At 44.6% G+C, this 26,396-nt stretch overlaps 2 protein-coding genes across 2 annotated transcripts in view; both read left to right on the forward strand.

The window, feature by feature from the left end:
* The window catches only part of SHQ1 (SHQ1, H/ACA ribonucleoprotein assembly factor), an 87,200-nt gene extending 80,335 nt beyond the window's left edge, over positions 1-6,865 (forward strand). The window contains exon 11 of the mRNA XM_082639798.1: positions 5,603-6,865. Within this exon, the coding sequence (XP_082495924.1) occupies positions 5,603-6,173 (571 nt within the window). The 3' untranslated portion in view covers positions 6,174-6,865. The remainder of the gene's footprint in view (positions 1-5,602) is intronic.
* A 12,579-nt stretch (positions 6,866-19,444) lies between these two features.
* LOC309813403 (large ribosomal subunit protein uL11-like) lies at positions 19,445-19,966 on the forward strand. Its single transcript, XM_082638265.1, has one exon. The coding sequence runs from the start codon at positions 19,460-19,462 to the stop codon at positions 19,955-19,957; it is 498 nt and encodes a 165-aa protein (XP_082494391.1). The 5' UTR covers positions 19,445-19,459; the 3' UTR covers positions 19,958-19,966.
* The last annotated feature ends 6,430 nt before the right edge of the window (positions 19,967-26,396 follow it).

The raw sequence follows: 26,396 nt of genomic DNA on the forward strand, positions 1-26,396 counted from the left end.
AGAATCAGTAATTTCTTGTTCAAAGAGATCAGTTGGTTCTGTTAATGACTGAGATGGAAATGTTTTTTACTCTTAGAGAGTAAGGGCAGGCAGTTCTGTGTTCATCTGTGCATCAATTGCTGTTTGTCTTTCATGGCACTTTTCAGAGTAGAGTTTCACTAGCCACTTCTACCTAAAGCTAATGCATTACCTTTTATTTAGATCAGGTTGCATAAATGTATTTTGGGCAGGGGACTTTGAAGTTTGGAACCGGTTCTTTTCAGTAGAGAAGAATTATGATTATATGTCATTATCATCATTGCCTTTTCAAAAGAAAGTTGATACACTGTTTGTTCCCAGAAAGCACCCGAGTGTGTGTTTGTGTGTGTGTCTGTGCTTTGAAATTACAAGGCCGAGTCAGCGTATTCCATCATCATCCAGTATGAAATGTCTCTGGAGTGGCCTCACTGGAGTCCTGTCCTGCATTATCAGTTGCTGGCTCTAGTGTCACTATGTCATGCCTGGCAGGTTAGCAGGTTTTGGCAGAGGAAATGAAACCTAGCCAGTTACTACAAGATTTATAGCAGGCCTACTATTGCAGGAAGTGGTGAAAAGTTGATTGATAGTTTGAGACCAAACTCTACAGCAAGAAACAGGATGTATGCTTTCTATTTATACCTCGTTTTCTTTTTCCTGCATTTCAGGGCTCCTTTTGCACTTTGTTTTGGCTGTTTCATAAGGCTACGGTTCCCTTTATTTTTTTTCCCCTAAATTCAGTTGCCAAACATAAAATAGTTGAGGAAATTTTATATCAGCTTAGCCACAGTAAAGGCATATACCCTCAGCTGTTACTGTTACTCTTTCATGGCAGTTGGATTTACTGTAACTTGTCAGAAGGCAGTCTTTAATTTAAAAAAAATTCCTCCAGATAGGATATTATTTCACATCTATAAACAGAATGGCAGAGTTTTGTTTTTTTTTAAAGCTACATGGCAGGATTACATTTCCAAAAATTTTCTAAGAAAAACCTGTGTTGAGTATAATTCTATAAAAATATGATATTAGTACGATCTATCATGTGTCTTTTAAATGCTGAATCTCTTCACTCTGTAATTAATACATCTTAACAGGTAGGAGTTCTTCACTTAGATATAAAATATATACTATAAGTATAGCTAGTAACTCAGCGTATCTGTTCATTGAGTATATCCACATGTACCTGGTTTTTGTAAGCATTCTAGCTAACTAACTAATAATGTCATTTGACAAGGCTTTTTGACATGACCTAGCCTGGTCTGTTTTGAGTGTGACAGTGAAAAACCACTAACTGCGTTAAATGAGGTGTTTTCTGAAATGGAAAGGCCATTACAGAGTTAGATTCTAGAACTGACAAGGAGTGGCAGAGTTAGAACCAACTCCAATTGTGCCAGTGTTTGAAAGAACAAAGAGGCTACTCTTTCATGGCTTAATTTTTTTCTCCAAAGGAATAATTTCCTTTGCTGTGAACAGTGACTGCTAAGTTATCTGTGTAAAATAATTGAATAGAAACAAACCCAACTTTCATTCCTCAGGCTGTTGGGTCATATTCTACACCAATGATATTTTGAACATTTTAATTAGTTTTTTATCCTAGCATTCTTTAAGAAGAGAGGTCAAAATGCTTCTTCTGTAAAGTTTCTATCAGAAGTTTAATATCAACTTGGGAAACTAGACAGCTTGAGGTAGTAGAAGTGGGATAATAAGAAACAGAGGGACTTCCCTGGTGGCACAGTGGTTAAGAATCCGCCTACCGATGCAGGGGATACGGGTTCGAGCCCTGGTCTGGGAAGATCCCACATGCCGCGGAGCAACTAAGCCCGTGCGCCACAACTACTGAAAACCGGGTGCCTAGAGCCCATGCTCCGCAACAAGAGAAACCACCACAATGAGAAGCCCGTGCACCGCAGCCAAGAGTAGACCCCACTCGCCGCAACTAGAGAAAGCCTGCACACAGCAGCAAAGACCCAACGCAGCCAAAAATAAAATAAATAAATAAATTTATTTAAAAAAAAAGAGGTGAATCAGGGTGGCAAGGAATAAAAAAAAGAAACATATAATCCATTTTTTACACACATTATATAAATGGGTCATTTTAAACATAATACAGTGCTAAAAGTGAGAAACAAACTTTTCTCTGAAGAATAAAAAGTCATCTCAGCTGGTAAGAGGCACGAGTTTCTGTTTGGGTCCTGTGCCTCATCCATGCCACTTTCCTGCCTGTTAGAGTTGGCACTTTTTAGTCCCAGCGTTGTGAGGGACGCTTTCTGAAAAGAGCCAAGATGACGGGTAGGGAGCTTTGAAATTCCAAATTTATGCGGTTATAAGTGACAGATGTAATATTTTTATAGTAGACAATAGCAAAGATATAAATAGTTTTAACTTGAGTAGGTATATGTACTGTATTCACGAATATCCACAAAAATAATTCACATTTTTTCCCCTGGGATTCTACAACCTCTGTAGGTAAAGCTTAGATGTATACTCCATTTAAGATTGCTGAGCTAAAGGGACCAGTCATAGTTTCTCTGGAGAATTCTGGGCCTTAGGCAAGTCAGAACTTGCTCCTTTGCCTGGGCTTCCCGTCCTGACTGCCCCTCATCAGCGGGGTGAACTTCAGCTGGTCTCTTAACCTCTCAGTTTCACCATGTGTCACGTGGGGATAAAAATGAAGCTGATTCATAGGGTTGTCGTTAGGAGCCAGCGCAATGAGACGTTTGTGGAGCGCTGTCCTTTATGTATTGTCGAAAGTGTTTATCGTGGCTCTTAAACATGTGAGGTGTGTGCTTAGTGAAGTGTGAAGGCTTTTATTTCGGATTTTTGTTTTGCATATGATAATTTAACGCGAGGCGTTGTCTTCTTTCCCAAGTTCATGGCTCTTTATCTCTTAAAGCTGTGTGTCATTACCCAGAGAGGACCTTTTTCAGTGAGAAAGATGGCAGTGAGCTAGTCCTTAGGCTGGCAGGGCCTTGCAGTAAGGAGGTTTTAAACTGGTCCACTGGCTCTGACCAGATCCGTGGCCACTGGTAGCCAAGGTTTCAAAATATATGGTGGACATCATCTACATGTCCATGTCTTGGACATGGATGTAGATTATACTGCAATCATCTTATTTCATAACTGTGTTTGTAAAGATGTCTCAAGCCCACCAGAGTTCATTCAGAGTTATAGCCCTCTGGGAATCATTGACCAACTCTAGTGGATCTCATCCCGGTTTTCCTCTCTACCCCGGACCATCTTTCCTTTTCTAAACTCTGGCAATCCCAGCACCGATACATAGGGTTTTCCTCATTTAAGAGAAAGTTGTGCATCCATAATGACCATCGTCCTTGTCCTACCGTCCCTTGGACACTGACTGCAGTGGAAGCTTCAGGTCCTGGTTACACTTGTGGAGGGCCGGGGGCGAGGCACGGGAGCTCGTTGTTACGTTAAGTATTTTGAGACAAAGAGGTCTCAGGTACATCCAGGCACTTAGATGAAAGTCCCCAAGTCCCCATCTATCACTTTAGCTCTATTGAAATGAAGCCTCATTTCCCCAGTATGATGGGATGGACTTCGCTTTGATGAATGAATTTATCCTGTGAACTCACCTCATCCAGTTTGTCTCAAGCCACTCATTGCCACTTTTTTTCACTTGTCACACCAGATTTTCCTCTGTGGAACAGCAAAGATATCGTTTTTGGAGAACTGCAGTATGCTTTACATGTTGCTTCAGAAACAAAACTACTAAAATGAATCCAGGTTAATGAAAATGTTTATCTGTTCAGTATAATGTAATGTTATAAATGTAGCAAAAATATCCTCTGAAATAGCATGAGATGGTTTTCTGCTAAAAATAAAAAGCACTCCATGTCGCTCTCTGATACTGCTTTTTTTTTTCTTTTTTAGTTAAAAAATTTGAATAGGTATTCCATTCACATAGGTTTAAAAATGAACGATAGTGCTTGGTTCAGCAGCACAGATACTAAAATTGGAACAATGCAGAGAAGATTATAATGGCCCCTGTGCAAGGATGACACGCAAATTTGTGAAGTGTTCCATATTTTTATATTGTGTGATATTGCTTATATGTGGAATCTAAAAAAAGGGTACAAATGAACTTACTTACAAAACAGAAATAGAGTCACAGATGTAGAAAACAAAGTTATGGTTAACAAGGGGGAAGGAGGGTAGGGATAAATTGGGAGATTGGGATTGACATATACACACTACCATATATAAAATAGATAACTAATAAGAACCTACTGTGTAGCACAGGGAACTCTATTCAGTACTCTCTAACGACCTATGTGGGAAAAGAATCTAAAAAAGAGTGGATATATATATATGTATAACTGATTCACTGTGCTGTACAGCAGAAACTAACACAGCATTGTAAATCAACTATACTGTAATGAAAAATTTAAAAATAGAAACCAATATGCGGTGACAAGTCTCCCTCTCACCATCATCTTCCATCTTTCCAGCTCCTGCAGTGCCCCCCCCACATAAATATTAGTGTTTTCTGTAGCTCTCCAGAGTTCATGGATAAGTGTACAAGCAAATAAAATATGTTTTTATTTCTTTCCTTTGTTGTGTGTGTTTAACATAGAAGGCAGCATATACATACGGCAGACCTTTTGTTGTTAAACAATATATCTGGGTTAGCCGCTGGAGAGCCTCATCCGTTACATAGCTGTAGACTTTTCCTTCGTGTGGATATGCCATAGCCGTATGCCACGTTGATGGACATTTGGGTGTTTCTTATTTTGGAGTATTAGAAACAATGCCGCAGTAAATAGTACCTTGGGCCTGTGTCGTGTAGCCTACGTGTTTCATTTCCAGATGCGGGTTTGCTTGGGTCAAGGGTATGTCACGTTTTCAGTTTTGAAAGGTATTGCCAGGTTCTCCTTCATCGGGACTGTAGCTGTTAACTCTCTCACCAGCAGTGTATGAAAGCGCCTTTCCTCCACGGCCTTGCTGGCAGTGTTAGCAAATGTTTGGATTTTTGCCAATCTGATAAATGAAAAATATATCTCAGCACGACTTCAATTTGTATTTCTCTTATTTGACTGAAGTTGTTGAACATCTTTTCATATATTTAAGAGCCATTTGTATTTCTTTGTATGAGAACTGTCTGCTTGTGTCTTTTGCCCATTTTCCTGATGGATTATTACTTGCATTTTTAAGAACTCTGTTAGGGGAACTAGGCCTTGTTTTGTGATATGAATTGCAAATATTTTTCTCACTTTTGCATTAGCCTTTTGACTTCTCTTGTAATTTTTTTTTCTTTTTGCCCTACAGAACTTGTTGATTTTTATTAGTTGAATTTATCAATCTTTGCCTTTCTTTTGTGGCTTCTGAATTTTGAGTCCTAGTTAGAAAGGCCTTCCTCATTCTAGGCTCATGAGGGAAATCTCCTGTGTTTCCTTGTAATACTTGGTTCCTTTTTTCCATTCATATCATTGATCTGTTTGGGGATTCATCCTGTGTGCCATATGAAGTATGGATCCAGCTTTATTTTGTTATCTCTTTAAGCTGTGGACCCTGTTATCCCCAGACCAATTAATGAATAGTCCTAACATTTCTTCTTAAAATGGTCTTCAAGGTCCAGAAAGTTGGCAGCTCTTGCGGCAGCCTTAAAGAAAGCATCCCTGACCAAGGCCCAGCTGGGGTTGGAACTGCAGGAACTGGAAGCAGCGGCACTCTTGGTCCAGGAGGAAGAAGATGCATCGAAAGCAGGAGCCCGATGCATTTCCGGGCAGCAGACGCCTTCCTCTAGCTCTGAGACAAGTGATTCGGAGGAATCGGAGAGCAGCACATCGTCTGAGACCGAGGACTCAGACTCGGAACACGAGGAGCCCAGAGGTGGTGAATGTGAGGCAGGGCCTTCCCTGCTCGGTCCCTTTGTTGAGGAAAGCAGCACGGCCCTGTTTCCTGACCATGGTGGGATGTGCAGAAGCGTGGTCCTCCCAGGGTCTGATGATGGTCAGGGACAGCCGCTCGCCTCTCCCCGGGCTCCTGGGGCATCTGAGCCTCTAATCCAGGAGCTCGGAGAACAACTGGAGACTTTGGTTCAGATTTCTGAGCCCAAGGGCTCTGCTGCTGGACAGCGTGCTGAAGAGAGACAGCCGGCAGACACCCAAGAACTGACTCTGAGTGGTCTCATTCGTTGTTGAGAATTACGTCAGATTTGGTTTTGTTGACCGAATGAGGACTCTTCATTTTCACTTTGTACTTTTCCTTAGTGTATACAACATTGTTTGTCAGTGAGCTAATGTTGACACCAGTCGGTTTTCTTGTTGCACCTTTAAAAATAAAGTTCTAAAGTTTTTCTTAAAGCAAAGTGTAATTAATATTTGGAGATGAGAATAATAGTTCTGCCAGAATCTCGAGAAGATAGAGCCCTAAAATAGTCTGAATAGCTTTACAGAGACACGCAGGACATACAGTAAGCCGCAAACATCTTAAGCAGATAGTGTGATAAGTGTTGACAGATACATACACCGAATAAAGCCAGTACTGCAGCTGAGATGCTGTACTTACCCACCATCTCCAAGTGTCCTTTGTCACCCCTCTCCCACCCCCGCCTCTGCATGCCACCCACCCCCATTCCCCAGGCAAGCCTCCGTCTGCTCCGTCACTGTACGTTAGTTTGCATTTCCTAGAATTTAATATAAATTGAATCGTATAACATGTACTCTTCTTTGTCAGGCTTATTTCATTCAGTATAATTATTTTGAGATACGTTGATGTAGCCTGTATCGAGGTTTGGGGGTGTTTTTTTTCCCATATCTGAGTAGTAGTTCATTAAATGGACATTTGGGTTGTTTCCAGCTTTCAGCTGTTCCAAATAAAGCTGTTACGAACATTTGTGTGCAAGTCTTTATGTGGACATATGCTCTTATTTCTCTTAGGTAAATATCTAGGAGTGGAATGACAGAGCCGTATGGTAGGTGTATGTTTAACAGTTGAAGAAACCACCAAACTGTTTTCCGAAGTGGCTGTACCATTTAACACGCCCACCAGCAGCCTGTGAGGGCTCCGCTTCTTTCTCATTCTTGTCATCACTTGGTGTGGTCCATTTTTAACATTTTTACCATTTTAATAGGTGTGAAGTGGTATCTCCTGGTTTTATTTTGCATTTTTAAGACTTCTTATGTTGAGCGTCTTTTCACATGTGTATTTGTCATCCACATATCTTTGGTGAAGTGTCTGTTCAGATCTCTTGCCAATTTTTTAAAGCTGTGTTGCTTTTCTTTTTTTTTTTTTTGGATATAAGATTTTTTTTTTTAATTTTTTTTTTTGCCTTATAACAAATTTAATCAGTTATACATATACATATGTTTCCATATCCCCTCCCTTTTGCATCTCCCTCCCACGCTCCCTATCCCACCCCTCCAGGCGGTCACAAAGCACCGAGCTGATCTCCCTGTGCTATGCGGCTGCTTCCCACTAGCTATCTATCTTACGTTTGGTAGTGTATATATGTCCATGCCGCTCTTTCACTTTGTCACAGCTTACCCTTCCCCCTCCCCATATCCTCAAGTCCATTCTCTAGTAGGTCTGTGTCTTTATTCCTGTTTTACCCCTAGGTTCTTCATGACATTTTTTTTTCTTAAATTCCATATATATGTGTTAGCATACAGTATTTGTCTTTCTCTTTCTGACTTACTTCACTCTGTATGACAGACTCTAGGTCTATCCACCTCATTACAAATAGCTCAATTTCATTTCTTTTTATGGCTGAGTAATATTCCATTGTATATATGTGCCACATCTTCTTTATCCATTCATCCGATGATGGACACTTAGGTTGTTTCCATCTCCGGGCTATTGTAAATAGGGCTGCTATGAACATTTTGGTACATGTCTCTTTTTGAATTATGGTTTTCTCAGGGTATATGCCCAGTAGTGGGATTGCTGGGTCATATGGTAGTTCTATTTGTAGTTTTTTAAGGAACCTCCATACCGTTCTCCATAGCGGCTGTACCAATTCACATTCCCACCAGCAGTGCAAGAGTGTTCCCTTTTTTCCACACCCTCTCCAGCATTTATTGTTTCTAGATTTTTTGATGATGGCCATTCTGACTGGTGTGAGATGATATCTCATTGTAGTTTTGATTTGCATTTCTCTAATGAGTAAAGATGTTGAGCATCCTTTCATGTGTTTGTTGGCAGTCTGTATATCTTCTGTGGAGAAATGTCTATTTAGGTCTTCTGCCCATTTTTGGATTGGGTTGTTTGTTTTTTTGTTATTGAGCTGCATGAGCTGCTTATAAATTTTGGAGATTAATCCTTTGTCAGTTGCTTCATTTGCAAATATTTTCTCCCATTCTGAGGGTTGTCTTTTGGTCTTGTTTATGGTTTCCTTTGCTGTGCAAAAGCTTTGAAGTTTCATTAGGTCCCATGTGTTTATTTTTGTCTTTATTTCCATTTCTCTAGGAGGTGGGTCAAAAAGGATCTTGCTGTGATTTATGTCATAGAGTGTTCTGCCTATGTTTTCCTCTAAGAGTTTGATAGTGTCTGGCCTTACATTTAGGTCTTTAATCCATTTTGAGCTTATTTTTGTGTATGGTGTTAGGGAGTGATCTAATCTCATACTTTTACATGTACCTGTCCAGTTTTCCCAACACCACTTATTGAAGAGACTGTCCTTTCTCCACTGTACATTCCTGCCTCCTTTATCAAAGATAAGGTGACCATATGTCCGTGGGTTTAACTCTGGGCTTTCTATCCTGTTCCATTGATCTATCTTTCTGTTTTTGTGCCAGTACCATACTGTCTTGATTACTGTAGCTTTGTAGTATAGTCTGAAGTCAGGGAGCCTGATTCCTCCAGCTCCATTTTTCGTTCTCAAGATTGCTTTGGCTATTCGGGGTCTTTTGTGTTTCCATACAAATTGTGAAATTTTTTGTTCTAGTTCTGTGAAAAATGCCAGTGGTAGTTTGATAGGGATTGCATTGAATCTGTAGATTGCTTTGGGTAGTAGAGTCATTTTCACAATGTTGATTCTTCCAATCCAAGAACATGGTACATCTCTCCATCTATTTGTATCATCTTTAATTTCTTTCATCAGTGTCTTATAATTTTCTGCATACAGGTCTTTTGTCTCCTTAGGTAGGTTTATTCCTAGATATTTTATTCTTTTTGTTGCAGTGGTAAATGGGAGTGTTTCCTTGATTTCACTTTCAGATTTTTCATCATTAGTATATAGGAATGCCAGAGATTTCTGTGCATTAATTTTGTATCCTGCAACTTTACCAAATTCATTGATTAGCTCTAGTAGTTTTCTGGTAGCATCTTTAGGATTCTCTATGTATAGTATCATGTCATCTGCAAACAGTGACAGCTTTACTTCTTCTTTTCCGATTTGGATTCCTTTTATTTCCTTTTCTTCTCTGATTGCTGTGGCTAAAACTTCCAAAACTAGGTTGAATAAGAGTGGTGAGAGTGGGCAACCTTGTCTTGTTCCTGATCTTAGTGGAAATGGTTTCAGTTTTTCACCATTGAGGACGATGCTGGCCGTGGGTTTGTCATATATGGCCTTTATTATGTTGAGGAAAGTTCCCTCTATGCCTACTTTCTGCAGGGTTTTTATCATAAATGGGTGTTGAATTTTGTCGAAAGCTTTCTCTGCATCTATTGAGATGATCATATGGTTTTTCTCCTTCAATTTGTTAATATGGTGTATCACGTTGATTGATTTGCGTATATTGAAGAATCCTTGCATTCCTGGAATAAACCCCACTTGATCATGGTGTATGATCCTTTTAATGTGCTGTTGGATTCTGTTTGCTAGTATTTTGTTGAGGATTTTTGCATCTATGTTCATCAGTGATATTGGCCTGTAGTTTTCTTTCTTTGTGACATCCTTGTCTGGTTTTGGTATCAAGGTGATGGTGGCCTCGTAGAATGAGTTTGGGAGTGTTCCTCCCTCTGCTATATTTTGGAAGAGTTTCAGAAGGATAGGTGTTAGCTCTTCTCTAAATGCTTGATAGAATTCGCCTGTGAAGCCATCTGGTCCTGGGCTTTTGTTTGTTGGAAGATTTTTTATCACAGTTTCAATTTCAGTGCTTGTGATTGGTCTGTTCATATTTTCTATTTCTTCCTGATTCAGTCTTGGCAGGTTGTGCATTTCTAAGAATTTGTCCATTTCTTCCAGGTTGTCCATTTTATTGGCATAGAGTTGCTTATAGTAATCTCTCATGATCTTTTGTATTTCTGCAGTGTCAGTTGTTACTTCTCCTTTTTCATTTCTAATTCTATTGATTTGAGTCTTCTCCCTTTTTTTCATGATGAGTCTGGCTAATGGTTTATCAATTTTGTTTATCTTCTCAAAGAACCAGCTTTTAGTTTTATTGATCTTTGCTATCGTTTCCTTCATTTCTTTTTCATTTATTTCTGATCTGATTTTTATGATTTCTTTCCTTCTGCTAACTTTGGGATGTTTTTGTTCTTCTTTCTCTAATTGCTTTAGGTGCAAGGTTAGGTTGTTTATTCGAGATGTTTCCTGTTTCTTAAGGTGGGATTGTATTGCTATAAACTTCCCTCTTAGAACTGCTTTTGCTGCATCCCATAGGTTTTGGGTCGTCGTGTCTCCATTGTCATTTGTTTCTAGGTATTTTTTAATTTCCTCTTTGATTTCTTCAGTGATCACTTCGTTATTAAGTAGTGTATTGTTTAGCCTCCATGTGTTTGTATTTTTTACAGATCTTTTCCTGTAATTGATATCTAGTCTCATAGCATTGTGGTCGGAAAAGATACTTGATACAATTTCAATTTTCTTAAATTTACCAAGGCTTGATTTGTGACCCAAGATATGATCTATCCTGGAGAATGTTCCATGAGCACTTGAGAAAAATGTGTATTCTGTTGTTTTTGGATGGAATGTCCTATAAATATCAATTAAGTCCATCTTGTTTAATGTATCATTTAAAGCTTGTGTTTCCTTATTTATTTTCATTTTGGATGATCTGTCCATTGGTGAAAGTGGGGTGTTAAAGTCCCCTACTATGAGTGTGTTACTGTCAATTTCTCCTTTTATGGCTGTTAGTATTTGCCTTATGTATTGAGGTGCTCCTATGTTGGGTGCATAAATATTTACAATTGTTATATCTTCTTCTTGGATCGATCCCTTGATCATTAGGTAGTGTCCTTCTTTGTCTCTTCTAGTAGTCTTTATTTTAAAGTCTATTTTGTCTGATATGAGAATTGCTACTCCAGCTTTCTTTTGGTTTCCAGTTGCATGGAATATCTTTTTCCATCCCCTTACTTTCAGTCTGTATGTGTCTCTAGGTCTGAAGTGGGTCTCTTGTAGACAGCATATATATGGGTCTTGTTTTTGTATCCATTCAGCCAATCTGTGTCTTTTGGTGGGAGCATTTAGTCCATTTACATTTAAGGTAATTATTGATATGTATGTTCCTGTTCCCATTTTCTTAATTGTTTTGGGTTCATTATTGTAGGTCTTTTACTTCTGTTGTGTTTCTTGCCTAGAGAAGTTCCTTTAGCATTTGTTGTAAAGCTGGTTTGGTGGTGCTGAATTCTCTCAGCTTTTGCTTGTCTGTAAACGTTTTAACTTCTCCATCAAATCTGAATGAGATCCTTGCTGGGTAGAGTAATCTTGGTTGCAGGTTTTTCTCCTTCATCACTTTAATTATGTCCTGCCACTCCCTTCTGGCTTGTAGAGTTTCTGCTGAGAGATCAGCTGTTATCCTGATGGGGATTCCCTTGTGTGTTATTTGTTGTTTTTCCCTTGCTGCTTTTAATATGATTTCTTTGTGTTTAATTTTTGACAGTTTGATTAATATGTGTCTTGGCGTATTTCTCCTTGGATTTATTCTGTATGGGACTCTCTGTGCCTCCTGGACTTGATTAACTATTTCCTTTCCCATATTAGGGAAGTTTTCAACTATAATCTCTTCAAATATTTTCTCAGTCCCTTTCTTTTTCTCTTCTTCTTCTGGAACCCCTATAATTCGAATGTTGGTGCGTTTAATGTTGTCCCAGAGGTCTCTGAGACTGTCCTCTGTTCGTTTCATTCTTTTTTCTTTATTTTGCTCTGCAGCAGTTATTTCCACTATTTTATCTTCCACCTCACTTATCCGTTCTTCTGCCTCAGTTATTCTGCTATTGATCCCATCTAGAGTATTTTTTATTTCATGTATTGTGTTTTTAATCGATGCTTGATTCATCTTTAGTTCTTCTAGGTCCTTGTTAACTGTTTCTTGCATTTTGTCTATTCTATTTCCAAGATTTTGGATCTGGGAAATAGAATCTTGGATCATCTTTACCATCATTATTCTGAATTCTTTTTCAGGTAGACTGCCTATTACCTCTTCATTTGTTAGATCTGGTGGGTTTTTATCTTGCTCCTTCTCCTGCTGTGTGTTTTTCTGTCTTCTCATTTTGCTTATGTTACTGTGTTTGGGGTCTCCTTTTTGCAGGCTGCAGGTTCAAAGTTCCCGTTGTTTTTGGTGTCTGACCCCAGTGGCTAAGGTTGGTTTAGTGGGTTGTGTAGGCTTCCTGGTGGAGGGGACTAGTGCCTGTGTTCTGGTGGATGAGGCTGGATCTTGTCTTTCTGGTGGGCAGGTCCACGTCTGGTGGTGTGTTTTGGGGTGTCTGCAGACTTTTTATGAGTTTAGGCCACCTCTCTGCTAATGGGTGGCGTTGTGTTCCTGTCTTGCTAGTTGTTTGGCTTAGGGTGTCCAGCACTGTAGCCTGCTGGTCGTTGAGTGAAGCTGGGTGCTGGTGTTGAGATGGAGATCTCTGGAAGATTTTTGCCGTTTGATATTATGTGGAGCTGGGAGGTCTCTTGTGGACCAGTGTCCTGAAGTTGGCTCTCCCACCTCAGAGGCACAGCACTGACTCCTGGCTCCTCAATTTGGGATGATGTGTTGTCTATTCATGTATTCCACAGATGCAGGGTACATCAAGTTGATTGTGGAGCTTTAATCCGCTGCTTCTGAGGCTGCTGGGAGAGGTTTCCCTTTCTCTGCTTTGTTCTCACAGCTCCTGGGTCTCAGCTTTGGATTTGGCCCCGCCTCTGCGTGTAGGTCGCCGGAGGGCGTCTGTTCTTCGCTCAGGCAGGACAGGGTTAAAGGAGCAGCCTCTTCGGGGACTCTGGCTCACTCAGGCCGGGCGGGAGGGAGGGGCACGGAGTGCGGGGCGAGCCTGCAGCGGCAAAGGTCGGCGTGACGTTGCACCAGCCCGAGGCGCGCCGTGCGTTCTCCCAGGGAAGCCGCCCCTGGATCCCGGGACCCCGGCAGTGGCGGGCTGCACAGGCTCCCGGAAGGGCGGTGTGGGCAGTGACCTGCGGTCGCACACAGGCTTCTTGGCGGCGGCAGCAGCAGCCCCAGCGTCCCACGCCCGTCTCTGGGCTCCGCGCTTTCAGTCGCGACTCGCGCCCGTCTGCGGAGCCCTTTTAAGCAGCGCTCTTAATCCCCTCTCCTCGCGCACCAGGAAACCAAGAGGGAAGAAAAAGTCTCTTGCCTCTTCGGCAGCTCCAGAGTTTTCCCGGACTCCCTCCCGGCTAGCTGTGGCACATTAGCCCCCTTCAGGCTGAGTTCTCGCCGCCAGCCCCAGTCCTCTCCCTGCGCTCTGACCGAAGCCCGAGCCTCAGCTTCCAGCGCTGCGTGCCCCGGCGGGCGAGCAGACAAGCCTCTCGGGCTGCTGAGTGCCGCTCGGCACTGATCCTCTGTGTGGGGATCTCTCCGCTTTGCCCTACCCAGGTATGTGGGGAGTTTCTTGCCTTTTGGGAGGTCTGGGGTCTTCTGCCAGCGTTCAGTAGGTGTTCTGTAGGAGTTGTTCCACGTGTAGCTGTATTTCTGGTGTATCCGTGGGGAGGAAGGTGATCTCCGCGTCTTACTCTTCCGCCATCTTACCCGGAAGTCGACTCCTTTTCTGTGTTGCTTTTCTTATTTTTGAGTTTCGACGGTTCTTTATAACTTCTAGATACAAATCCCCAGAGGAGTCATCCTTGCATGCCTGATAATCTTTGATTGGATAAACATTGTGAATTTTACCTTGTTGGGTACTGGATATGTATTCTTATAAATATTCTTTAGCTTTGTTTTGGGATGCAGTTAAGTTACTTGGAAATAGTTTGATCCTTGTGGGTCTTGCTTTTGTAATTTGTTAGGCAGGTCTGGAACAGTGCTCCGTCTAGGACAAACTATTTCCCCGTCCTAAGGAATGATTTTCCCGTGCCCCAGGGATTATGAGTGTTCCAGTCTGGCTGATGGAAATAGACACCTGTGTGAGTGCTGAGCACTGGTCCCTCTAATCCTTTCATGTGGTTCTTGCCTGGCCTCATTTATAGGCTCTCCTCTGCGTCCTCGACCCTCTCCAGGTATCTGGGGTTCTCTGCAGCTCTCCCCTCTCCTGTACTCTGTCTTGCAGACTCAGGCTGCCTTGGACTCCCCAAGCCCCCAGCTCTGTCTCCTGAACTCCGGAGTCCATTGGGTTCTGCCTGGGTCACCCCTCCCTGTGCAGCCTTGACATTCTTCCAGGGCAGTAGGCGAGGCCCTCGTACTGCTCCTGGGGTTTATTTTCCATCCCTCGGGATCACTGTCTTTCATTGCCTGATGTCCAGTGTCTTGAAAACCATGGTTTCATGTATTATTTCTGTTTTTCTTGTTTGGTTATGTCAGGAGGGAAAATTCATCTGGTCCCTATTACTCCATCTTGATTGGAAACGTAAGCCTCCATTAATAATTTAAATGTGAATTTTCCTACTTGAGTGTAAGCTCCTAGGGAGTGATGTCTGTGTCGTGTCTTGTTACCACTGAATCATCAGTGCCCATATTCTCAGAGCTCCATAAATATTTGCTGAATGAACGAACAAATGAAATAAACCAATTTGCTTTAGGGAGGAAATGAAATGAAATCTGATATGTATTAATCTCAGTAGCATTTTTATTTCAGGAAAGGGTATGATCCCTTTTACTCTGGGTCTGTATAGGTTGCAAGTATTTGTATTTCCACTATAAATTCCAGTTTGTATTAACAGGATAGTTGGGGTGACTGTGCTATTTGACACACATGTTAACTCCTGAACACCATAACAGCTTTCTTAGAATGTGTTCAAGACTTTTCTCAGGCTCCCCAGAGACCTTCAGAATCCCTGTGACCACTGAAAATTCATTTCTCCTCAGTAGCACATGACCTGAGGCCAGTTTGAAAATGCATTATCTGTTATTCCCCTCATTTACTTCTACTGACGTCAAGTTGAGCAAATCCACTCTTCTCTAAAAGTTTAAAGCCGTGGAAATTTCTCCTTCCATCACCTTCTGTCCTTACTTAGGAATCTAAACAGGATCTACTTTGGTGAGAATTGTCTTGGGTAGAAAAATCTGTTACTCTCTTCCTCAAAGGATGGGCAAACATGATCCTTCCCGGACATCCTCAAAGCAGAGGAACTCGCTGAACGACTCTCATGAGTTTTAAAAACAATGTGCGTGAGCGCCTTAATTTTAGATTCCGTGTCTGCCGCGTTACTTTTACCCTTTCTTTGTTCACAGAGAGTTAAAGCTTTGTAATATCGCATTACCCTGTCTTTGTTTAAGATGAGTTAAGAACACTGTACCATGTCTGTAACCCAAAACACATCCGAGGGTGCTGCCTTTAATATTTTTTTTAACTAGATGACCTGCCAGGCAACTCGAGGGATTTCCTATAACCATGTGCATTTCCCAAGAACCCTGGGTGATGGAAGAAAAAATAAAAAGTTAGGGAAAGCACAGAGGAGAGACCTCAGCAGCTGCCTAGCTGCAGCTCAGTGGCAAGAACCAGGGCCTCGGGGCTGAGGAGACAAGGCGTTGAGTCCCAGAGCCATAGTTCGGAGGTACGCCAACCTCTGAGCGTCTCCCTTCCTCTTGGAAATGGGAATACAACGGCTTTTTTTTGCTTATCTTACAGGATGATGAGACTGCATGTTCAAAACACTTTATCAGCTGGAAAGTATTAAACCAGCATAAGAGTTTATTATTATTGTCACACTCCCCAGTGCTGCACAGGGCTCTTTTCAGCTACCTGACAACAGGTTTCTGGGGGAGCCAGCCCTTGGAAAATGAGAGCCCTGTCAATCGCTTCTGAGGCGTGCTCGTGGTAAAAGTCTACACAGTTCAGCAGATTAGACAGAAATACTAAGTACATCAGTGAATCGCAGCACTGTCTCGTCTTCTGGGCAGGCATTATCATTGACCTGTGTTCTGTCTCTTCTCCCATTATCCTTGAAGAGCGACACGGGGCCTCGCTGTGGGCATGATGGGTTTTAGGTGCCAGGGACTACACTGATACCATCTTTCACTGGCATGGGATTAATTTACAAATGACACAGGGCTACTCCTTACTGCATTCTAAATTGGTTGAACAGCTGGGGGGTGGTTTTCACACCTGCTAGTGAAAAATCCATTTGGATTGCATGGATCAAATTCTGTTACCAAGAATTGGGCATATGAGAGAAAGGATCAAGTTTTCTCAGCCATAAGACTTTATAAAATTCTTCTAAATCAGAGGGAACTCCTGGATATCTATTTTGTTATAAGGAGATTTTTATTTTCTATCTTGTAACTAGAAATTGACCCATATAGTCAATGGTGACAAAAGATACATCTAAAAGAAATGGAAATGAATGAAAGACAATATAGGAAGGAAACTAGGCAGCTTTAGAGTTGCTGCTGTATTAAAAATATACCAACTCTTGGGGCTTCCCTGGTGGCGCAGTGGTTGAGAATCTGCCTGCTAATGCAGGGGACACGGGTTCGAGCCCTGGTCTGGGAGGATCCCACATGCCACGGGGCAACTAGGCCCGTGAGCCACAACTACTGAGCCTGCGCGTCTGGGGTCTGTGCTCCGCAACAAGAGAGGCCGCGATAGTGAGAGGCCCGCGCACCGCGATGAAGAGTGGCCCCCGCTCGCCACAACTAGAGAAAGCCCTTGCACAGAAACGAAGACCCAACACAGCAAAAATAAAAAATAAATAAATGAGGCAGAAGAAATAACTGCCCTTTAAAAAAAAAAAAAAATATATATATATATATATATATATATATATATATATATATATGTATGTATACCAACTCTTCAGAATATATTAATTATAAAATCTTGGAAGATGCAGACATCCTCTTGTATAAAATGATCTGTCATGTAATGTCATTGCATGTCTGGTAGATTGAAGTTAAAGCTTCATAAACACAAATCTCTGTGACTGTTTGGCCAGGCGTCTCCATGAAAGCAAATCAGAGATTGCAAATCTTTCCTTAACATCATTCCATCTAAATCCCCGATGGAGTTTTTGTTCGTGAGGCTGCTCCCTTTCCCGCCCATTTTCTAAGTGTGTTATATATAGTTTCAATCCATACCAAATGAAGGACGCATTGATTAGACTTGATTTAAGGCCGCAAGTGATAAATGCAGCTGGAAATTGATTCATGCCTCTCCAGTGACTGGGGCTCAGCCATCCACAGTTGACACAACTCTTGTCTCAAGGCTGGAGAAAACAAACAGGGAAACACATGTCAAGCAGATAAATGACTCGGCTGTTTTGAACTCGCTGCAGAGGCCATTTGTTTCCTAGATAAGGAAGACTGCTCTCCAAAGGCATGAAAAGATAAGCTGGAGGAAAAGGATGAATGTGGGAGCAGATGCCTTAGCACTTGGAAAAAAAACAAACAGAAAGGATGTACCTCCCAGAAGAATCTTGCTACGTGGATCCGCTTTCCTTCCCCCCCTGAAAATGCTGGAAGCAGTGATTTGGCCACGTGAGCCTCAGTCCTAGCTGGGACCACATGCTGAAGGCTCTGCCTCTGGTATTTTAGGTATTCCAAGTGGTAGGCCATCGTCTCTTAAGCTCTTTCCAGGGGGACATTCTCCACCTCTTGCTGGAGTGAGCCTTCAGGGGAAGGAGCAGCTGAACGACTGGAGAGCCCTGCCTATAGTCCATCTAGCCTGAAGCTCCAGCAGTTTCACCACCAGCCCAGAGGCCCCTGGAAAGCAGGAGCCCTGCTGCAACCCAGGGCCTCCCGTGGAGCCTCACCTACAGCACAGAGTTCCATATTTACTGTTTTTGTTTCCGTACATGCTGTGTTTTCCCACCTCCACCTGTTTGCTCGTGCACTGCTGTCTCTTCTCCCTGTGAGTTGCTCAGATTGGCCCATGCAAATGCCACCTCCTCCAGGAGGTCACCCTTCATTCTCCCTGGCTGGAAATAATTTCCCTCCTCTGAACTCCCACTGAATCAGGGCCAGGTCCTCCTGGAAGAGCCTGGAATCCAAGGAAAGCCGAAGGGATTGGAGCAAGGAAGAGAGATTCCTACCAGGCTGTCCCCTAGGGCAGTGGGTTCCAGAGTTCTGTATTCAGACTTCTGTAAAATTAAAATTAGAAACAAGAAAACGAGGGTGGGGGGCAGGGAGGAGTACAAGGCTGCCAGTGGTTAATTTTGTTCATGGATGTACCCAGGCCGTATTCTACTGAAACCATTCTTCCAAACAAACGTGTCAGCATCAGAAATGTAAAAGGACCTTTCAGAATAATAGTCCTCTAAATCCAACACACTTACACCTACAAGAAAAACTCTCTCACCTAGAATCACAGTTAACTGTTTGGCATCTGTAGTTCCAGTCTTTTTTCTGTGTATTTGTATACAGATATATACCCACACTAAAAAAAAATTAGAATCATGCACTACATAAATTGTAAATCCATTTTTTTCTCTTAACAAGAGGTCATGGATATTTTCATAAGTCATTGAATAACCTCCCAAAATAAGGCTTTTCCTAGCTGCATTGATGTAGTCTTATTGAAATACAAGAGATTACTCTCAAATGTAAATTGTATTAATCAGTTTTCCTGCTGTGTAGTGTATTTGCCAAGCATGGGCACCTAGATTCTCTAGGTACTTCCTTGGCAACTTTTCCTCAGTTGCATTACTGCAGCCTGGTGTATTTTATAGAAAGAATACCCTTGAATTAGAGAAGAGACAGGATTTTCATAACATCCGTCACTGTGGAGCCGCTGCATGGTACCAAGTTCTGTGCTAGGCCTGTCTTGTCCTAAGCATGTCAAGCAGGGCCTGTCTCCACATCAATCCTTCTATAGGCATAGACCCGCCGAAGGGGGCAGCTCTGGGTATGTTGAGACCAGGTAGCTCTGTTCTTAGCTGACTGGATCGGGCTTGAACTTGACCCAAGATGGGATCTGCTAGTCTGGAATGCTTTACTAAAACCAGGGATTCTCGATTTTGGCAACAACCTTGGATCATCTGAGAAACTTTAGAGAAATACTGATGCCCAGTCTTCTCTGAAGACAATGGAATCAGAGTCTCGGGGGATGTCTAAACAGGCAAAAAGTGGAATAATAAGATTCCTGTTCGATTTCGGCTTTCGGCTCAGAGGAGGTCAAGGTGCGACTTTCTTCGGTCCTCCCAAATCTGGGTTCATCTACACCAGCTGCCTCCACCATGCCGCCTAAGTTCCACCCCAACGAGATCAAAGTCGTGTACCTGAGGTGCACTGGTAGGGAAGTCAGTGCGACATCTGCCCTGGCCCCCAAGATCGGCCCCCTGGGTGTGTCTCCAAAAAACACTGGTGATGACATCACCAAGGCAACTGGTGATTGGAAGGCTCTGAGGATTACAGTGAAACTGACCATTCAGAACAGACAGGCCCAGACTGAGGTGGTACCTTCTGCTTCCGCCCTGATCATCAAAGCCATCAAGGAACCACCAAGAGACAGAAAGAAGCAGAACAACATTAAGCACAGTGGAAACATCACTTTTGATGAGATTGTCAGCATTGCCCGACAGATGCTGCATCGGTCTTTAGCTAGAGAACTCTCTGGAACCATTAAAAAGATCCTGGGGACTGCCCAGTCTGTGGGCTGCAATGTTGATGACCGTCACCCTCATGACATCATAGATGAAATCAACAGTTGTGTGGTGGAATGCCCAGCTGGTTAAGAACTGCAAAGAAAAATAATTTCATAAAATTTTATTTGACAAAAAAAAATGCATGCTCTCAGAAATCTGCACTGGGAAATGTAGAGGGCATCAGGCCCTTGGCAGCAGATGTTGAGGGTGAGAGATGCATTGAAGGGGATCTAGAGTTGGTCTTGCAAACTCAGAGAGGAAGGCAAAGAAATATGAGTTTAGGAGGATCTATGCAGTGGAGAAAAGATACAGCAGAGAGGGCTGAAGACACCACCAGCTGGTCATGGAAAAGAGAGTGGCTGGGTGGAGAAGGATGCAGACACATAAAGCTGTTAAGAGGACCCTAGAGCAGCCTTGGATCCCTACACCACCCTTTCACCAATTCCAGTTCCATTAGGCTTGACTGTATGCCTGTGCTTACTCTTTGAGATCAGAGAGCATCCGTTTCCCTTATTGCTGGTCAAATCAGAGGTTTTGTTTGTTTGTTTGTTTGTTTGTTTGTTTTTGCCGTACACGGGCCTCTCACTGCTGTGGCCTCTCCCGTTGCGGAGCACAGGCTCCGGACACACAGGCTCAGCAGCCATGGCTCATGGGCCCAGCCACTCCGTGGCATGTGGGATCTTCCCGGACCGGGGCACGAACCCGTGTCCCCTGCATTGGCAGGCGGACTCTCAACCACTGCACCACCAGGGAAACCCCAGAGGTCTTTCTTAAAGTAACAGGAAACCTGAGACAGCTGCTTCAAACTGTAAAGAGGGTTTATTAGTTCATGATGAAAGTCCGGTGATAGCATAGATTTCAGGAGAGGCTTAACCCAGCTGCTGACTTTGTGACCAAAGCCCTGTTTCTTATGGTTTGCTGCTCTACCATCCTCAATGTTGACTTCATCCTAGTTTGGACACCTCTCACATCCCAAGGCGGCTGCCAGCAGCCCCTGCAGCTACCTACTTTCTTCTTAACATCCATCCAAAAAAGAGAGTATTTGTGTTCCAGCATCCACAGCACGTGTCTTCAGGTTCACTCTGATTGGATCAGTTTAGGGACACGCTCAATCATTCACGGTTGGCCAATGAGATGTGCTGGCTGGCTTTTTCTCAGTCAGGTGGCCAGCCCTGGAACAGGATAGGCAGAGGAGTGTCAGCTCAGCCCGCAGTCCAGGGAAAACCTGCTGGGGAATGTGGCAAGCCGACAGCTACAGGCCGCCACAGCTTCATTTCCTGATCCAGCACGGCGTTCATGCGGGGGCCACATGTTCCCCAGGCTGTTCCCAGGTGCTAGTGCTGGGCCATTGCTACCCAGCGTGGGACTCCCTTCACAGCTCTGAGACTTTCTCAGGCTGAGGACCCTGTGGGGCTCTCCACCAGATCTTCCTTGCCTCCTTTCTTTCACACGTCAGTCCTCTCTCTGCTTGAGGCCGTCTCCTCCTACTCTTGGCTGCTCTCCTCTTTATCCTTCACAGAGGATGCACCTGTAATTCTCTCTTGGCTTCTGCTTCCCACAGGACCCCCTTGACATACCCTGGTTTTCCAAGTGAACCTCTAATTTCACAAAGGAGCTCAGCTCAAACGTACTGAGTCCCACAGTGCCTGAGGGGCAGAGACGATCCCCATCACTATACAAAAGAGGAGACCAGGGTCCCAGGCTAGGTAGATTGCCTGATGTCACCCAGGCAGCAAGGGGCAAGCCTTGGATTCCAAATCGGATCTTCACCTCTCTGCAGCCCGGGCTCTTTACCTTAGATGCTGTCCTCGAGGAGCCTGGTGAGGTGGCCTGAGTCACTCAAGGTCACCCGGCCTCTCGTGGGAGGAGAGGCTGAGTCCCAGCGTGTGTCCACTCCAGAGGGCTTTTCTTGACTCCTTCACACCTGGGGGACGAGGGCTGTCGGTGGAGCTCGTCACTGTCTGTCTACCGCGCAGGCTGCGGGACCCACTGACCCGCGGAGCTTGGGGACTTGACAGGTGAGCCGTCAACATGCCTGTCATCCTTTGCGCATACCTCGTCCTGGCACGGTATTTTAAAAGAAAAATGAAAAGTCAGACGTCGCTGAAGAGGGCCGGGAATTCAAAGCGCGGGAGCAGGCGGGCGGTCCGCCACCCGGGATGCGCTCGCTTGGCCCCTGCTCCCTCCGGGCTGGGCGCGGGTGTGAGGGCCGCACATCAATAAGGACGCCTGTCCTCCGTGACGGGAGCCCCACCCCCTCTAATCCGCCGCATTGTCCATTGAAGTGTCTAATTATGTGTCTTACAACCGCAGAACTCCCCCCAGAGCAACGGGGCCCTTCTGGCAGAATGAAGAGGATGATCGCTCCGCTCCATCTGTTCCTCCGGCGCCACCGGGAGGCGGGCGAGGGGGCGCGGGCGGGGCTGCGCGACTGCGCGTGCGTGAGGGCGGGGGCGGGGCAGGAGGGCGGTGGAGCGCAGGTGCCGAGAGAAAGGGGATCCCAGCGGCAGGTGCAGATGCCAAGCTCGCCGCGGCTGAGTATATGCTTAATTACAGTCGACGAAGGGGTCTGTTTTAGTTAAGAATTATAGGAGGCAGGTTCAGATGGAGCTCGGAGCCGAGATCGAGAAGGTGGCAGGCTGGGAGCTGCCGGGGAGGGCAGACATCTGCGTCTTTAATTGGGGGTGGGCGCGCTCAGAATTTCCTGATATGTAAAGATAATCACCTGGAACACCGGGAGGCTGTAATGGAGAAGTCAGAGCGCCCGCTCCCACCCCCAAAGCCGACTACATCGTTTGGCCTGAAGCAGATCCTTAAATCACAAGCGTATTTCATTCCCCTCCCAATAACGTTATTTCTCCGTGTGTGGAGACCTGGCTCCAGGGGCCCATGGAAGTACCACCTGGGGTGGAAGGCACAGAGGGGACGATCAGAAGTAGGCTCTTTTTGGAACCAAACGCCAATATGAGCTTTACAGTTTTCAAAGTGCTTTCTTCTCCGTTGCCTGGTTTTCAACAGGGGTGGGCCCATTTCAAAGCGAGGAAGCGGAGAGGCGCTCAGGCTTTCCCGGGGGAGGACACCGCGCAGCGGGAGCCGAGGACTCAGTGGGAGTCAAGGAACATTGCGGAAGAAAGGATAAACGGGAGTTGGTTAAGCAGGCGGAGGGTGGGGTGGGAGGAGCGTGTCCCAGGTGGAGGGATGTGATGGGTGAGGGAACCAGATTGCTCTGATGGCTGGGACAGAGAGGGGGGCGAGTTAGCCACCCCAGCGGACTGGAAAAGCAACCCATAGAAATTACAGGCCCCTGTGGGCCCAGACTTGGGGGCGGGGGGCGGGGGGAGGAGGGAGAGAGAGAGAGAGAGAGGGAAAACCCAGTACACACAATAAGTGAAAAGGAATTGAATATTATAGTCCCTGGTGAATTTCATTGTAAGGCGCAACAAATATTGTAAATCCGTCCCCCTCCCTCTCTCTGTTTCTTACTCTCTTGTTCTCTGTCACTCTTTTATCATAGTCTCTGCCTGCCCCCAAACGAAGAGTCACCTTTCCCCTCCAAACCTCTCTGACTCTCTCTTTCCCTCTCTGCCCCTACAGTTACCTTCCCTTCTTCCTCCTTCCCCCTCTGTGGCTGTGATTTTGATCCTAGAGCACCCTCTTCCCTTCAATATAAGTTCTGCTCACTTATGGCTCCTTCTCCCTTGGATGGTTTAGGTCAGGAGTCCACAAACCAGACCTCGCTCTGGCCAAATGCATCCCATCACCTATTTCTGTATGGCCCATAAACTGAGAATTAAAAATATATATATATATATATATATATATATATGTTTTTAAATGATTGAAAAGAACTTGTAGAAAATTTTTTCTCTTATCATATGTTACATCTCATTGTATGTTTCCCTGTGTAGTAGCCTTGAATTTGCCTCTTGGCCTGCAAAGCCTAGACTATTTTACCAATTAGCCCTTTTCAGAAAAAGTTTGCTGACCCCTGGTTTATGAGAATTGGGATATGGGTACTTATGCAGTAGCATTTTGGGTGCCTGGCCCGGGGCTTCTGGGGTCTTCCAGGCCCTCCTAGGGGGAGGGTCTGAGAGAGGCTAGGGTGAGAGGGGTGAGGCTTCTGTGTGCCAGTCTGGGAGGGCAATTAAGGGGAAGGGGATGGAGGCTGCTTTCAAAAAAACCCCCCAAAAACCCATTGGTAGTTGTCACAGGGGCCAGCCAGGGTCATACTTGTTTTCCTAGGATGGGGAGTGACTTAGAACTACCTGATCATTCCTGAGATTAGGAATGGTGGAGTTCTGCTTCAGGATCGTCTTTCCAAAAGCTGTGGCCCTTTTGTAATCCTTTTTGGAGTCCTTCTCCCATCTTCTTTTCTGAACATTTTTAAAAGCTTGTCATACGAAGCATCTTCCCATAATCACCTGAGCTCCTGGGCGATAGTAGACCTGTCTTTTGGTCTGTCTGGCATCCTCCTGGGGAAACCATTCCTGTCCCACTCTATAATAATGGTGCTCGGTCCCTGACTGTCTGAAGGGCTGATACTACACTCCGGTCCCACCACAGGGGTGGACCCATGGCAGTAAAGCAAATCACAATAAAATGAGGTATATCTGTACTAAGCATGGAGCCCCTGACACTTACTGAATTGTGAGAGGAGCCACCCAGGTAGGCACCGTGCCTGGCACTGCCCCATGACAGCCATTCTGGGCAGTGTTCATTGCAGTCATCACGGCCAGCACAGATCTGTCTTTAGGATGGAGTGGTCAGATACACATCTAACAATTTTGAATTTTTCTTAGTTATGTCCTAAAGCTGTGACAGAGTCAAAAGGTCGCAGTGTATTGAACACCCGCTGTATTCATAATGCTCCCCAGCACGTCTTCTATAGGCCTGACAGTATGCTTTTACTTTTAGTATAAAAGTCTCTCTGACTTAGTTTTTATTCTTTTATTAGGGGTGATTTGCTAGGTGTAATTTATAATTTTCTCCCTATATGAGATTGTTCATATCAAATACAAAAATACTACTACTAGTATTAGTGACAGCTCACACTTATTGAACACTTACCAAGTGCCAGTCTCTGGACAAAGGGCTTTACTAGCCTGATCTCCTCTAATCCTTACTACAACTCAGGGATATGGGTGCCATTAGTCCCATTTTACAGATGACAAAACCAAGTCTCTTGCCCCGGCTCACAAAGATATTAAATATTGGCATTAGCAACTAAACTTGGTTTTATTTTAAAGGAAGACTAATAATATGGGCTAGAGAAATGGGGAGCTTTCATGAAGGACACCCATCACCTGCTTTGAAGACAGATCAGGATTTACTGCCCATTAGCTCTATGACCTGGAGCATCTTACCAAACTTCCTTGGGCCTCGATTTCTTCGTCTCTAGAGTAGGGGTGATCATTTCATCTTGAGGGAGAATCAAATGAGAAATATAAAGTTCCTGACACATCGTTAGGGCCACAGTTGGAGCTCAATCCCTTTTACTTTTTCTTCCACCAGAGAAGACTGGATCATACTGGTTTCCAGAGAGTCCATGCAGTGGAATTTAAGCTCCCTGAGAAGTTGGGTTTTGGTCATTTTGTTTATGCCGTATCCCCTGCGCCAGAATGGTGCCTGGCACATCACAGGCACTCCATACGTGTTTGTTGCATTGAGTTCTCTCTTTCTGTGAGTCTGCAGTTCCGTCACATGTGACTAACAGTGGCTTCCCAAGGGCTGGTTGGGACCAGGGGGTGGAGGGGGATCCAGGAGCAAAGCTTTGCATGGAGGAGGGGAAAGATCCACCCTCATCTCACTCAGCAGCCCTCCAGGAGCCAGATCTAGTGGCCTGCAGTGTTGTTAAGAACTCAGCCCTGGCCGCCCTGCCTGGGAGAGCAGCTTGGGAGTTAGCTGCCGGAGATGCCTGATGCGTGTTCTGAAGCAGTCAGTGGATGCAGCTCCAGCCGCGCCTCTTTCTTCCTTCTCCCAGGCTTGTCCGGGCCTCTGCCTGCGAGAACCACCCCCACCCCCCGCATCTGCACATCAGCCGGGCTCAGAAAGAATCCTTCTTCAACGCCAAGTATCAGCAGGGCTCTCGGGGTGTGAATTATTCATCGACAAGCCCAGCACCCATCTGTCTCCAGTCAGTGCTGCTGGCACCTCTCCCCACCCAGAGCTGCCCAGGGCACCCCCATGGTTTCCTCAGAGTGAAGACGAGCCCCTGAGCCTTTTGCCTTAATTGGAGAGATGATGGTGTGAACAAGAGGCTCTAAAGTGTGTATTTGAAATCAATTTGCTCCTTGAAGCGGCATGAAAACAAAAGGCTGAGGGATGCCCACTGTGAGGGGATCGCCCTGGCGCTGCGTCAGCTCAGCCTCCGCTAATGACCTGTGGCTAACAGCCCCCTCACACCTTTGCTCTGAAGAGGTTGGCAGAAGCCGGGCGGGGGTCGGGGGCACGTGGCTTTCTAGTCTCAGAGGTTTCACAGGGCACACAGCCTCTGAGAATCAGGGACAGAAGATGGGGGGCCTGATGACTT

Source organism: Mesoplodon mirus (assembly GCF_964341445.2).
Source record: "Mesoplodon mirus genome assembly, chromosome: 12".
Classification (NCBI taxonomy): domain Eukaryota; kingdom Metazoa; phylum Chordata; class Mammalia; order Artiodactyla; family Ziphiidae; genus Mesoplodon; species Mesoplodon mirus.